This window comes from Podarcis bocagei (genome assembly GCF_964188305.1).
Source record: "Podarcis bocagei genome assembly, chromosome: 18".
NCBI classification, from domain to species: Eukaryota; Metazoa; Chordata; class Lepidosauria; order Squamata; family Lacertidae; genus Podarcis; species Podarcis bocagei.
This window is the reverse complement of record NC_138144.1, coordinates 3,379,498-3,393,974: the sequence shown is the minus strand read 5'-3', so window position 1 is coordinate 3,393,974 and position 14,477 is coordinate 3,379,498. Positions and strand designations below refer to the sequence as shown.

The window sequence follows — 14,477 nt, the reverse complement described above, 5'->3', positions numbered from 1 at the left end:
GCAAGAAGATCAAACCTCTCCATTCTGAAGGAAATCAGCCCTGAGTGCTCACTGGCAGGACAGATCCTGAAGCTGAGGCTCCAAGACTTTGGCCTCCTCATGAGAAGAGAAGACTCCCTGGAAAAGACCCTGATGTTGGGGAAGATGGAGGGTGCAAGGAGAAGGGGACGACGGAGGACGAGATGGTGGGACAGTGTTCTGGAAGCTGCCAGCATGAGTTTGACCAAACTGCGGGAGGCTGCGTTTGGGTTTCCGAATATTTTGGAAGTCGAACGGACTACCGAGGTACGACTGTATAAACGACTATCAGTCTTTGCAGAGCCGATATCCCTGGATCAAGTCCATTGGTTTCGCCAATTAAACAATTTGTTTTCCCTGGGCTCCGAATGAACGTTCAATTGCGCCTCACTGCATTACCGCCTTCCTTGCCAGGTCGTACAAAATGCAACTTTGACTAAGTATATATGGCAGGCTTGCTGGGCGACAAGGTTCGGGTTGATGGGACCGAAGGGGCTGCGTTCCCTCCCCCCGGCAAAGGTTGGGGAAACTGCGGATCTAAACGCCAAAACCCCCACCGCCTCCTCACCAACTTGCTTCCTCTTTTCCTTGGTCTTGAGGCGGACGATCTGCAGGTAGCTGGTGTTTGTGATGTCGGCCATGACGCTGGCGATCCTGTTCCAGACTCTCAGGAGCGCCCCACACAGCATGTGGTAATGACGCAGACGCGTCCCCTGATGGCATTCTTTCCCTTCCTGAACCACCTTGCAGTTCCGGTTCCTGAAGGGTTGTTTTTTTTTAGGACAGGGGAGGAGGAAGAGAAGAGGGTCAGTCAGCCACATGGGAAACTGGGGAGCTCTAACCGGTGGCAAAGAGTGTCGGATTACGGCCTGGGAGAGAACACGCAGCAGAATTTGCCTGCAATCGTAATAAAGCAGCGTTTCCGAGCACGATTCAAAGTGTTGGTGCTGACCTTGAAAGCCCTAAACAGCCCAGTATACCTGAAGGAGCGTCTCCACCCCCATCGTTCCACCCAGACACTGAGGTCCAACTCTGAGGGCCTTCTGGCGGTTCCCTCCCTGTGAGAAGTGAGGTTACAGGGAACCAGGCAGAGGGCCTTCTCGGTGGTGGCGCCTGCCCTGTGGAACACCCTCCCACCAGATTTCAAGGAAATAAAAAACTGTCTGACTTTTAGAAGACATCTGAAGGCAGCCCTGTTTAGGGAAGTTTTTAATGTCTGATGTTTGATTATGTTTTTATATATGCTGTAAGCCGCCCTGTTTAGGGATGTTTTAAATGTTTGATTCTGTTTTTAATACTATGTTGGGGGCCGCCCAGAGTGGCTGGGGAAAGCCAGCTTGATGGGCGGGTTATCAATAATAAAATTATTATTATTTCACCACTTAGTTTCTGGAGATCAGAGACTTTATTTATGAAACAACGATTTATGGGATGAGTAAAGATGAAAAGAGACAAAAGATCTCGTCTCATGATCAATAGGACTCTGCACCTGATGTCTTGATATTATTATTATTATTATTATTGGACTGTTCGCAAGGTGCCTCAGCTATAACCATGGTTTGTTTAGCATGATTAGGTGCAAACCAGGCCAAGATGGAGCTGGCAGCAAAACCACGCTCCGGACTCGCTAGAATCATAGACTTGGGAGGGATGCCGGCTCTGACCCCCTTTGATGCAGGATTCACAGCTAGGCAAGTGGGGCAGGCAGGTGGGGGCTTGGCCGAGGTCTGTGGGGCTGTGCCCCATTTGATCCGAAGGGCCGGCCTCCCCCCCAAGGGACTTACCACACGGCATGGTTGCAGTGCTCCAACGAAAAAGCGTAGCTGCTCTCCCAGTGCTCTTTGGCTTCTTCCGGCAACACCTGAGGGAAAAGCAAAGCGAGGGAGACCGTGAATCACAGAGCCACGGGCATGGGAGGCACCTCAAAGTTCATCTGACCGCAGCTGGAGAAGCCCTGGCAAGTGGAAGTCCAAATTCTGTTCAATAAAGCAGCTATGAAGAAGAGGCCGCCACCTTTCCAAGGTCAGCTGTTCCACCGTTGAACAGCTCTCACCCTCGGAAAGTTCTTCCTAATGTTTCAGCTGGTTCTAAGTTGCTTGGGGCTGCCCTGGGTAAGGTAAGGTAAAGGTAAAGGGACCCCTGACCATTAGGTCCAGTCGCGGCTGACTCTGGGGTTGCAGCGCTCATCTCGCTCTATAGGCCAAGGGAGGCGGCATTTGTCCGCAGACAGTTATTCCGGGTCATGTGGCCAGCAGGACTAAGCCGCTTCTGGCGAACCAGAGCAGTGCACGGAAACGCCGTTTACCTTCCCGCCAGAGTGGTACCTATTTATCTAATTGCACTTTGACGTGCTTTCGAACTACTAGGTTGGCAGGAGCTGAGACCGAGCAATGTGGAGATTCGAACCGCCAGCCTTCTGATCAGCAAGCCCTAGGCTCTGTGGCTTAGACCACAGTGCCACCTGCATCCCATTTAGGAACAGTTAAAAGGTAAAGGGACCCCTGACCATTAGGTCCAGCCGTGACTGACTCTGGGGTTGCGGCACTCATCTCGCTTTACTGGCCGAAGGAGCCGGCATACAGCTTCCGGGTCACGTGGCCAGCAGGACTAAGCCGCTTCTGGCGAACCAGAGCAGCGCACGGAAACACTGTTTATATTCCCGCCGGAGCGGTACCTATTTATCTACTTGCCCTGGTGTGCTTTGGAACTGCTAGGTTGGCAGGAGCAGGGACCGAGCAACGGGAGCTCACCCCGTCACTGCGGGGATTCAAACAGCTGACCTTCTGATCGGCAAGCCCGAGGCTCTGTGGTCCCTTGCAGCCTAGAATAGCCTTGGCTATTTTTTTGCTGCTGCATCATGCAATTGACTCAAATTCAGCTTGTGATGTGCTAAGACCACTGGGTCCCCCCCCCCCATCCTGCTCTCAAGCCAGATGTTTTCCTCACTCAGAGGAGCACCCGGCAGTGACTTCGGGCCAGACTCACCCGTCGGTACTTCTTGAGGAGACTCTCCAAGGTCTCCGGCTGGCTGTTCTTGCGGATGTTCGGCTTGTAGAGGGTGAAGTATCTTCCTTTGCTCTGCTCAGCCAGAACGCAGGTGTACTGCTGGCCTCTGATCTGCAAAAGGCAGCCGGTAAAGTTGGGGGGGGGGGTCAACGTTTGGACAGGAAGCACGACTTCTTATACAGACACGCCCCATATTTCGGCCTGATCCGGAGTCCCTCTCTAGGACACACACACGCCCATAATGAAGAAATCACTGCGGGGAGCGAGCGCCCGACTCGCTCCGCTTTCCTCCTCCCTCCTCAGTCCCTCTTTCCTTTCGTATTGTGGCTATCGTATTGTGTGTGTGTTTAATTAAATTTTCTGTTTGATATTTTAGAATACTCATTGAAACAACCTTAAAACATAAACAACTTCCCTTCTTCTCTTTCCAGGGTTCATTTCGCATGCCATAAATCCCTGCATATTTTACATAAAATAAACCATTCTGTATTCTATTATTACATCCATCAAAACTTATTTACCCTGTTGAATTTATCTTAATGCTGCCAGCGTTTTCAAGTGTACACAATTCACCACCCATAAATTCAATAAACGTTTTCCAATCTTCTCTAAACGTATGCTCTTCTTGTTCTCTTATTCTATATGTTAGGTTCTCAAGCTGTGCATATTCCATCAGTTTTAAGCTGCCATTCTTGGTTGGGACCTCGCTCATTTTCCCTTTCGGGACTAACAAAACAAGGGCTGCAGTAGAGGCATACATTAAAAGCTTCCCTAAACAGGGGTGCCTTCAGATGTCTTCTAAAAGTCTGCTAGTTGTTGTTCTCTTTGACATCTGGTGGGAGGGAGTTCCACAGGGCGGGCGCCACTACCGAAAAGACCCTCTGCCTGGTTCCCTGTAGGGCTTTCAAGGTCAGTACTGAGACTTTGAATTGTGCTCGGAAACATTCTGGGAGCCAATGTAGGTCTTTCAAGACCGGTGTTATGTTGTCCCGGCGGCCGCTCCCAGTCCCCAGTCTAGCTGCCGCATTCTGGATTAGCTGCAGTTTCCAGGTCACCTTCAAAGGTAGCCCCACGTAGAGCGCATGGCAGTAGTCCAAGCGGGAGATAACCAGAGCATGCACCACTCTGGCCAGACAGTCAGCGGGCAGAGAGGGTCTCATCCTGCGTACCAGATGGAGCTGCCCTGGACACAGAACTGACCTGCACCTCCATGGACAGCGGTGAGTCCAAAATGACTCCCAGGCTGCGCACCTGGTCCTTCAGGGGCACAGTCACCCCATTCAGGACCAGGGAGCGGAGGACCTAATGCGACCCTCCTCCAGCCTCTCTGCCTAGCTCCTAGCCCTCTTCTCCCCATGCCACACCCCTCATTCGCCCTGTCTGGCATCCGGAGAGGAATCTCCTACCTGGAAACATTTCCACGGACTCTAGAAACTCTACCTGGAAACATTTCCACGGACTCGGCTGAACGAGGTGTGAGCGAGAGAGGGTGCCGAGAAGCTAGCCTGCTGCGCGGAGGGGAGACTGGAAACACTCCTGTTACATCTCCACCCTCCTTGCCCTTAAGCAACCTCACCTTATAAGACAGGTAGAAGCCGTCCTGAGGACCTGTGAGTTGCAGGGATTTCTCATAGGCCTCTTCCCACTTCAGGCCTCTGTCGACGCTGATCTAACGAGGGGAGGAAATTAAGAATTACAAGGGCACAAGGAGGGAGGGGTCTTGCAGCCGGTGCAGGAGGCAACACTCCTTCGCCCAAGCTCCAGGCTCAGTTAATAATAATAATAATAATAATAATAATAATAATAATAATAATAATACATTTTTATTTATACCCCGCCCTCTCCAGCCAAGACCAGGCTCAGGGCGGCTAACAACCAATAATAAAAATAAGTTGATTAAAATACAATTTAAAAGATTAAGACACAATATTAAAACAATTAGGGAGCAATCTCATTTCAAACTCATAACCAATATCTCTATCTTTTTATACTTTGTAGCACTTTGTATATTTCTCCTTACAAAACTTCTTGTAATCCTACTAGCGTAATTTGTTGATTACAGTTGATCTTCAAATAATTCATATACTTCTTCCAATCTTCTGTAAATCTCTGGTCCCGCATTCTTACCTTGTAGAAGACCACCTGCCCATCCTGCGGGTGCCCTGGGGTCAGGAAAACCTCCTTGCTCTCTTCGTAGATCTCGTCGATGCCGGGGGCAAGGTCTGGCGGGGAGAGAAAGAGGGGAAGGTTTAGAAAGCCCTGCGCTGGACAGAACCCACTCACCTGCCATGTCATGCCAGGGAGAGAGTTTACCATCTAACGCCGCCCGCCGCCCCTGCCACCAGCTGGAAATGGCTGTGTAGAAACTGAGAAAGATGGCCCTCCCTTAGCCCTTGCACAAAGCACACTGTCCCTCTCCTCATTACAGGTGCAATCTACACATATCTTAAAAAAACCACAGCGAAAATGCTTTTTTCTTAAAAATGGTTTTGAAAAATATATTGCGTTTGTCATTAGCTCACAAGCGCCATCTAGTGTCACATTTGTATAGTGCACTTAAAATATTCTATTGGCAGCTGTACAGTGGTGCCCCGCAAGACGAATGCCTTGCAAGACGAAAAACTCGCTAGACGAAAGGGTTTTTCGGTTTTGCGCTGCTTCGCTAGACGAATTTCCCTATGGGCTTGCTTCACAAGACGAAAACGTCTTGCGCTTTTTTCTTAAAGCCGCTTGAAGAGGCGCAGTTGCGACGGACCGTGCTTTGCAAGACGAAAAACATTGCAAGACGAAAAGACTCGCGGAACGAATTATTTTCGTCTTGCGAGGCACCACTGTATATCCACAATTCCTCCTCCTCACTCGTCCGGTTTCCTTATAACACTCAACGTTTCTCCATATTATTATGTGTTGTTATATATGTTGTAAGCCGGCCAGAGTAGCTGGGGAAACGCAGCCAGATGGGTGGGGTATAAATATTATTATTATTAAGCCAACAAAAGACACGGGTAGATGACAGTACCTGACCTCAGGGCTCAGGCTGGGTGGGAGAAGGCTGTGGAAATTTAATCCACAGCAGCAAGAGGTCACTGCATACTGCTAATTCTTACAAGCTTTCGGGAAAGAGACAGGACCGCAATTGGGTCTCCAGTGTTTGTGTGCAAGAAATCTTTCAAAATCTCCCCTCCTGGCTGTCTTGGCTTCCTCTGCGCAATCATAGAACTCCAGGCAAGGCAAAGGTAAAGGACCCCTGGACGGTTAGGTCCAGTCAAAGGCGACTATGGGGTTGCGGCGCTCATCTCGCTTTACTGGCCGAGGGAGCCGGCGTTTGTCCGCAGACAGCTTTCCAGGTCATGTGGCCGGCAGGACTAAACCACTTCTGGCGCAACGGGACACTGTGACGGAAACCAGAGTGCACAGAAACGCCGTTTACCTTCCTGCTGGAGCGGTACCTATTTATCTACTTGCACTTTGACGTGCTTTCAAACTGCTAGGTTGGCAGGGGCTGGGACTGAACAACGGGAGCTCACCCCGTCGTGGGGATTCGAACCGCCGACCTTCCGATCGGCAAGCCCAAGAGGCTCAGTGGTTTAGACCACAGCGCCAACTGCGTCCCTTTTACCTAGATACAGTGGTACCTCAGGTTTAGAACTTAATTCGTTCCGGAGGTCCGTTCTTAACCTGAAACTGTTCTTAACCTGAGGTACCAGTTTAGTTAATGGGGCCTCCCGCTGCCGCTGTGCGATTCCTGTTCTCATCCTGAAGCAAAGTTCTTAACCTGAGGTACTACTACTACTACTAATAATAATATCTTTTATTAGGCATAGCAAACCACACATTATCAAACAGAACCTGAGGTACTGTTTCTGGGTTAGTGGAGCCTGTAACCTGAAGCGTCTGTAACCTGAACTGTCTGTAACCTGAAGCGTCTGTAACCTGAAGTGTCTGTAACCCGAGGTACCACTGTACAGGACATTCGCCCAGTCCAGCAGAGCTTAACTGATGGAGGTAAAGGCTAGACTGGGGGCAGAGATCTGGGACCTCAGAAATCCCGTTATGGAGCATAGGGTTTTATTGGGGTGTGTGTCCTCAACTGCAGGGTGCTTACCCAGAATTCCCATGTCGTATTTGCCGTCCTTCTTGTCCCTCTCGATCAGGTAGTCGAACGTGTCGCTGAAGTACTGGAAAAGGAGGTTCTGCGTGTGGACTTCCAACCCCAGGATGCGGTTCAGGAACTTGCTGATGGAGCAATCTGCGGGAACGAAAAGCCGTCATTCTCTCTCCCACACATATACAAAACCCTTCGGAGATCTGGCTTGGTGGTCCTGCCTCCCACTTTGCAAAAAGCAGGCATGAAGCAGGGAGGTCTGGAGGCTGAGGCCACGGAAAACACGCTTCCATACTAGGGTTCAATATACCGTATTTTCCGCTCTATAAGACGCACCAGACCACAAGACGCACCTAGTTTTTGGAGGAGGAAAACAAGAAAAAAATATATTCTGAGTCTCAGAAGCCAGAAGAGCAAGAGGGATCGCTGTGCAGTGAAAGCAGCAATCCCTCTTGCTGTTCTGGCTTCTGGGATAGCTGCGCAGCCTGCATTCGCTCCATAAGACGCACACACACATTTCCCCTTACTTTTTAGGAGGGGAAAAGTGAGTCTTATAGAGCAAAAAATACGGTAATTTCAGATGCAAGCACAAAGGGAAAACGACGGGACAAAAGGCTTAGTGTGTTGCGACAATAAATCACAGGGCAAGGTTGTTTTTCTGGAGAAGAAGTGGATCTGAGACAGTGCGCTGCAACGCCTCAAAAGGAAACCTAGCTTGTGAATGTAGGGGGCTTCACGCATTTGCTCTGTCTATCAGAGTAACCTCTTCTTGACCACAGCGCCACCTGGTGTTACAGTTTTATAATGCATCTAAAATGCTGGGTTTTAGCTGAGTCCCTAGAGTCAGAAGGGACCCCAAGGGTCATCTAGTCTAACCCCCCCACAAACGCAGGAACCACAGCTGAGAAATTCCTCGCAGTGAGAAGCCTACCTTTTTCCACCGCCACGTAGCCGTACCGCATCTCTTTGCAGCCGATCCCGACCGAGAGGAGACTCAGCTTCATTTCTGGAGGGGAGCAGAGAGCAGCGTTAACCCTCTTATTGGCTTGCAAGCAAAAGGAAATAAATCTGAAGTCCCAAATGCCCCAAATGCAGACCACTTGCTCGACTGCACCTTCAAAAAGCCCACTGGTTCCAAGTCACAAAAATGAAAAAGCCCAGTATCTTTTAAACACCTTGCAAAACCTAAGATTTGTGGCGTCTTTATTCTTTCAAGAGGGATTCAAGGGTTAGGGAACGTACAATTCAATCTGAGACAGACTGAATTGTGTATTAGTGAGAGGCTCACAGGAGCCTGCAGCCAGCTGTCTGCTGTGCATGTAAAAAGGGGAATGTAAACTCTGATAAGCAAAGGAACTTGATAGCGCAAGTTAGGAAGGATATTAAAGGTAAAGGTAAAGGGACCCCTGACCATTAGGTCCAGTGTTGACCGACTCTGGGGTTGCGGCGCTCACCTCGCTTTATTGGCCGAGGGAGCTGGCGTACAGCTTCCGGGTCGTGTGGCCAGCAGGACTAAGCCGCTTCTGGCGAACCAGAGCAGCGCACGGAAACGCCGTTTATCTTCCTGCCAGAGCGGTACCTATTTATCTACTTGCACTTTGAGGTGCTTTCGAACTGCTAGGTGGGCAGGAGCAGGGACCGAGCAATGGGAGCTCACCCCGTCGTCGCGGGGATTCGAACCACCGACCTTCTGATCGGCAAGTCCTAGGCTCTGTGGTTTAACCCACAGCGCCACCCGCGTCCCAGGAAGGATATTAATAAACAATATATCCTCTCCTGCCACAATGAACATTCCCACACTCCTCCTCCCGATCTTATCCCTCTGATCACTCATGATCGTCCCACCGCCAATCCCCGGGCTCTGAGCCTTCTTCCCTAGAGCGGGGTCCCCCAGCTGGTTCCTCCCAGCGTTCCTATGCGTCCAGCCAGTCCATGACAGCTCCTATGTCCCAGAAAGAAGGGGTTTCGAAGAGGCAGAGGCAGAGCATCCCTACTTGCGGCTTGCGCCCTTAAGCGCACCAGCCGAACCGTTTCCCTTTATGCCCCAACAAACACCGCCCAACCTGCATTCTTGCCTCCAGCTTCCTTACCGTGGAAGAAAGCAGCGTCTTCCCTCGGGTACCCCTTGGGCACGGGGACTTTGTTCTCCGTCTGGTTGTTGATGGTGTGAAGGACCTTGACGAGGGCCCGGGACCCGTACTGGGGAGGGGAAGGAGGGCGAAAAGGATCAGGCCCTGCGCAGGCATCGGGGTGCAAACCCACCCCCCGTTGCCCCATCAAAATAAATGAAACGCTTTGCAGCCCAGCAAATCAAGATTCTGCCCCAAGGGAAACTGTAATTCCATTGTGCGCTATTTGATCGTTCATATGTAGCATTGCTCTGTTTAGTACAGTGGTGCCTTGGTTCTCAAACGCCTTGGTACTCAAACAACTTGGAACCCAAACGCGGCAAACCCGGAAGGAAGTGTTCCGGTTTGCGAACTTTTTTCGGAAGCCGAACATGCTCCGTTTTGAGTGTTACGCTTCCGTTCTGAGTGCCACACATCCGTTGTGAGTGTTGCGCTGAGGTCTGTCTGTTTTTGCTATTTATTTTCCATGTTTTGCTTTTGCGACTCTTTTTCGTTTTGTTTTTGTGACTGTGCAGAACCCACTTCAGCTACTGATGGATTGATTGTGTGACTGCAGTCCATTGTTTATTGCTTTCATTTTACGGATCAATGGTCTCGTTAGGTAGTAAAATTCATGTCAAATTGCTGTTTTAGGGGTTGTTTTTAAAAGGCTGGAACGGATTAATCCATTTTGCATCACTTTCTATGGGAAAGCGCGCCTTGGTTTTGGAACGCTTTGGTTTTGGAACGGACTTCCGGAAAGGATTAAGTTTGAGAACCAAGGTACCACTGTACTCATTTTAGTCAGCCGGTAAAAGCTGCTTCCTGGGGCGTGGCTGTTGTCGCCTGCTGATAACTTCTAGGAGGTTGGTTATTTACTATTTCATTCTTTTTTAAAATTTGAAAAACAAACTGCAAAGCGGTTTAGGAAAAGATAAAACAATGAAATGTAGAAAAACCGCACAGCCGTGCTTTAAAACACACATGAGCTAAAATGCTGAAACAGATTAAAGTTGACTCAACTTTCGAGGCATCTGGGTTAGGTTAAACGCACGTTCCCCCTGTAAGGGTGTCATGTAAAATTCCTCCCATAGCCTTTAAAGGGAGCCTCTGCCAACATGGTGACTTCGAGATGTAGAACCCAAAAAGTACAGAATCGTCTAGCCCAACCCTCTGCAGTGCAGCTGACGGCAGCCATTGGCAAAAACATCTGGGAGAGCTTCCGGGTTGGCGAAGGTTGCTTTATGGTGGCACGAGATATTTTCTTGGAGCAGCCGCCCCCCCAATTTTTAACTTCTTTCTCGACTTGCCCCTCACCTTATTCTCAAAGTTGTATTTGCTGAGGTCTCTGGATTCGGTTGCTCTCCTGTCTCCGTGAGTTAAGGCACCCTATCGAGAAGGGAAGAGAGAGAGAAAAGGAAAGGAAATACGTTGAAGATTTTTGCAGTAGCCTAGCCTGGCGGTCCCACCTTCTCGCACGGACCTGGAGTGCTGCTGCTGCCAACCGCTGCCAGGTATGCCCACCAAGGTCCCCTCAAACCCTGGATCCAGCCCTTTACGTTTTCTCTGTTAACTTTCACGTATGTCTTATCCCCCAACACACACACACAGCAGTGAAGAAAGGGGAAGAGACCAGGGAAACATGGCTCTGAGGTTGCTTCAGTGAATTTGTGACCGAGACAGGACCTGAACCGGAATACCTCCCAAAGTGAATCATAGAATCCTAGAGTTGGAAGAGACCACAAGGGCCATCGAGTCCAACCCCCTGCCAAGCAGGAAACACCATCAGAGCACTCCTGACATATGGTTGTCAAGCCTCTGCTTAAAGACCTCCAAAAAAGGAGACTCCACCACACTCCTTGGCAGCAAATTCCACTGTCAAACAGCTCTTACTGTCAGGAAGTTCTTCCTAATGTTTAGGTGGAATCTTCTTTCTTGTAGTTTGGATCCATTGCTCCGTGTCCGCTTCTCTGGAGCAGCAGAAAACAACCTTTCTCCCTCCTCTATGTGACATCCTTTTATATATTTGAACATGGCTATCATATCACCCCTTAACCTCCTCTTCTCCAGGCTAAACATGCCCAGCTCCCTTAGCCGTTCCTCATAAGGCATCGTTTCCAGGCCTTTGACCATTTTGGTTGCCCTCCTCTGGACACGTTCCAGTTTGTCAGTGTCCTTCTTGAATTGTGGTGCCCAGTTCAAGAAGTGGGTCATTCTCTTAGCCACAAGGGCCGTGTTCACTTCCAAGGGCTACATTACAGCCAGAGACAAAAGAGGGCGGGGCAGGAAATGTAAATTTCACCATTGCCTTTCAAATCCAAGGAAAGAAGAGGCTCACATTCCAGCTCGGCAGAAACGCTTACGGCTGGAAAGAGCTGTGCCCTGGAGAGATTTCCAAGGGCTGGAGAGGGGCCTGCGATTGCAGAGATTTCAGCATCGCTCGGCCCACGGAATCCCAAAGCGCAGAAACTTCTGAGGCTCGAAAGAACTCAAAGAAAGTACTGTAGGTCTTTCCTGGTTCAAAGACATGGGGCCAAGGGGGCAGATGGACCCAGGAACCCTTCCACGGAAGGGGCAAACCAAGACTTACAAGGCTCTCCAGGCGTTTGGCCACAATGGAAGCGAACCGCCTCTCGCCGGCCAGTTCGGAGATGAGGAAGATGTATTCCGGAGCAGAAACCTGGTTGGAGCGGTGCGTCCGACCTGGAAGGAAACCCCAAACAGGGAAGGTTAGCTCTCAACGCCCCCTACAGCGAGGGGTGGGGCAGCCAGCGACGTAACACCCGGGCCGACCCCATTGGTTTGGGGACGCAGCCGGAAAAGGCAGAGGCTATGTTCCAAAACATACAGCGAGCTTCCTGGCCAAGCGGGGAATCTGAGCTCTATCCACTAGAGTGGTACCTTGGTTCTCAAAATCCGTTCTGAGAGCCCGTTCGACTCCCGAAACCATACGAAAACCAGGGCGCGGTTTCCAACTGGCTGCACTCCATCAGAAGCCACAGGAGACGTTCAGCTTCCAAAAAACGTCCGCAAACCGGAACGCTTTGAGCTGTTTGGAAGCTGATTTGTTTGGGTGCCAAGCCATTTGAGAACGAAGGTACCACTGTATTTCCTACGTAATCAAGTGATTTTTGAAGGAAGAATTTCTTTTCCTGCTGAACGCTGGGCACCTTTGTTCCATTGTTAGAGGATTAAGAGATGAGCTTTCCACCAAGATCCTATCTGCCCATGTTTTAGCAGCAGGAGTGAGGGGCAGACGGGGGCACGTAGGAAGGGAGCCCAACTAGGAGAAGGAAAGCTCTGATCCTAAACCTCCGCTGCATTGTGGGATATCTACACGAGAAGGCTCAGGAGTAAACCCTTCACAAATCTGGAGCAGAGTTCCTAAGGCAGGTGGATGGCACCTTGTCCAACTCCTTCCGGCAACTCCAGCTGCCAGATAAAGGTAAAGGGACCCCTGACCATTTGTTCCAGTCGTGGCCGACTCTGGGATTGCGGCACTCATCTCGCTTTACTGGCCAAGGGAGTCGGTGTACAGCTTCCGGGTCATGTGGCCAGCATGACTAAGCCGCTTCTGGCGAACCAGAGCAGTGCACGGAAACGCCGTTTACCTTCCCGCCAGAGTGGTACCTATTTATCTACTTGCACTTTGACCTTCTGATCAGCAAGTCGTAAGGTCTGTGGTTTAAACCACAGCACCACCTGCTGCTCTGCTTTCCTTTGGACCCCATCAGCGAGGCTAAGAGGGGGGTCTTGTCGTCCAGGCAGCCTAGGACCTCCAGACACGCTGCCCAGACTTGCACCCTAGGGAGGTCACTTTGGCACTGCACAAAACCACCACCAGTGGTTGTTTCAGATTGGAGAAGCATTGAAATGAGAGACGAGCTTTCTTGGACATCTGTGCCGTGCTTCGTGCTCACCAAACTGCTGGATGGCTCGATCGGCGCTCCAAGGCAGCTCTAGCGTCATGTGGACGCGCCTCTTCTGATTCTTTACCCGTCTGTCCGCTTGGAGAGAAATCCCTGAGCTGGAGGCCTCAGATATTATTGCTATGAGCTGGGGGACAGAGAGAGGGAGAAACCGGGGTGGGTGGGATGTGAGTATAAGTACAGTGGTACCTCGGGTTAAGTACTTAATTCGTTCCGGAGGTCCGTTCTTAACCTGAAACTGTTCTTAACCTGAAGCGCCACTTTCGCTAATGGGGCCTCCCGCTGCCGCCGCACCGCCAGAGCACGATTTCTGTTCTCATCCTGAAGCAAAATTCTTAACCCGAGGTACTATTTCTGGGTTAGCGGAGGGGGACCACTGCAGCTTTAGCCCTCTGGGCTCATCTCTCCGCTCCCCTCGCTCCCCACCCACCCTGCTTGCCCCTCCAAGCCCTGCCTGGCGCTCACTTTGTCTCCGTTCATGAAACGCTCCTTCTCCTTGAGGTTCACGTGGTCGATGGAAAGGCATTGCTCGGCTCGCGACTCGAAGACGACGGAGCCGTCCGGCCGCCGCACCAGGCGCCCTTTGCGGCCAGTCATCTGCGTGAGAGAGGGAACAGAAAAGAAAAAGCTGTTGTAGCTGGGAGGTCATCATCATCATCATCATTCTCTTTAATATTTATTGAATTTATATACTGCCCTATACCCGGGGGTCTCAGGGCAGTTCACAAAATCAAGACATAAAACCACAAAATACACAATCAAGACAAAAACAACAACCCAATAGCCCCCCCCCAAAAAAACCACATTTTAAAAGGGCACGGGATGTAAATTGGCTCAGATCAACCAAAGGCCTGGTTAAAAAGGAATGTTTTTGCCTGGCACCTAAAGGTGCATAATGAAGGCGCCAGGTGAACTTCCCTGGTGAGAGCGTTCCACAGACAGGGAGCCACTGCAGGGAAGGCCCTGTTCTCGTGTTGCCACCCTCCGGACCTCTCGAGGAGGAGGCACGCGAAGGAGGGCCTCAGAAGATGATCTCGGGGTCCAGGCAGGTTCATATGGAAAGAGGCGATCCTTGAGGTACTGCGGTCCTGAGCCATTTAAGGCTTTATAGGTCAAAACCAGCACTTTGAACTGGGCCCGGAAACTAATCGGCAGCCAGTGCAGTCGGACCAGGATCGGCGCAATATGCTCAAACCATCTTGCCACCCGGCCGCTGAATTCTGCACCGGCTGAAGTTTCCGAACTGTCTCCAAAGGCAGCCCTACATAGAACGCACTGCAGTAATCTAACCTTGAGGTTACCAGAGCATAG

At 50.6% G+C, this 14,477-nt stretch overlaps 1 protein-coding gene across 3 annotated transcripts in view; it reads right to left on the bottom strand.

The window, feature by feature from the left end:
- Positions 1-14,477, bottom strand: part of SBNO2 (strawberry notch homolog 2) — a 93,141-nt gene that overhangs the window by 3,937 nt on the left and 74,727 nt on the right. For all 3 annotated transcript variants that reach the window (XM_081177601.1, XM_081177600.1, XM_081177602.1), the window contains 12 exons: positions 13,632-13,763; positions 13,158-13,293; positions 11,828-11,940; positions 10,555-10,626; positions 9,220-9,328; positions 8,061-8,135; positions 7,130-7,273; positions 5,152-5,246; positions 4,601-4,693; positions 3,004-3,135; positions 1,803-1,879; positions 587-777 (listed from right to left, as the gene is read on the bottom strand). In XM_081177601.1, the coding sequence (XP_081033727.1) occupies positions 587-777; positions 1,803-1,879; positions 3,004-3,135; positions 4,601-4,693; positions 5,152-5,246; positions 7,130-7,273; positions 8,061-8,135; positions 9,220-9,328; positions 10,555-10,626; positions 11,828-11,940; positions 13,158-13,293; positions 13,632-13,763 (1,369 nt within the window). The remainder of the gene's footprint in view (positions 1-586; positions 778-1,802; positions 1,880-3,003; positions 3,136-4,600; positions 4,694-5,151; positions 5,247-7,129; positions 7,274-8,060; positions 8,136-9,219; positions 9,329-10,554; positions 10,627-11,827; positions 11,941-13,157; positions 13,294-13,631; positions 13,764-14,477) is intronic.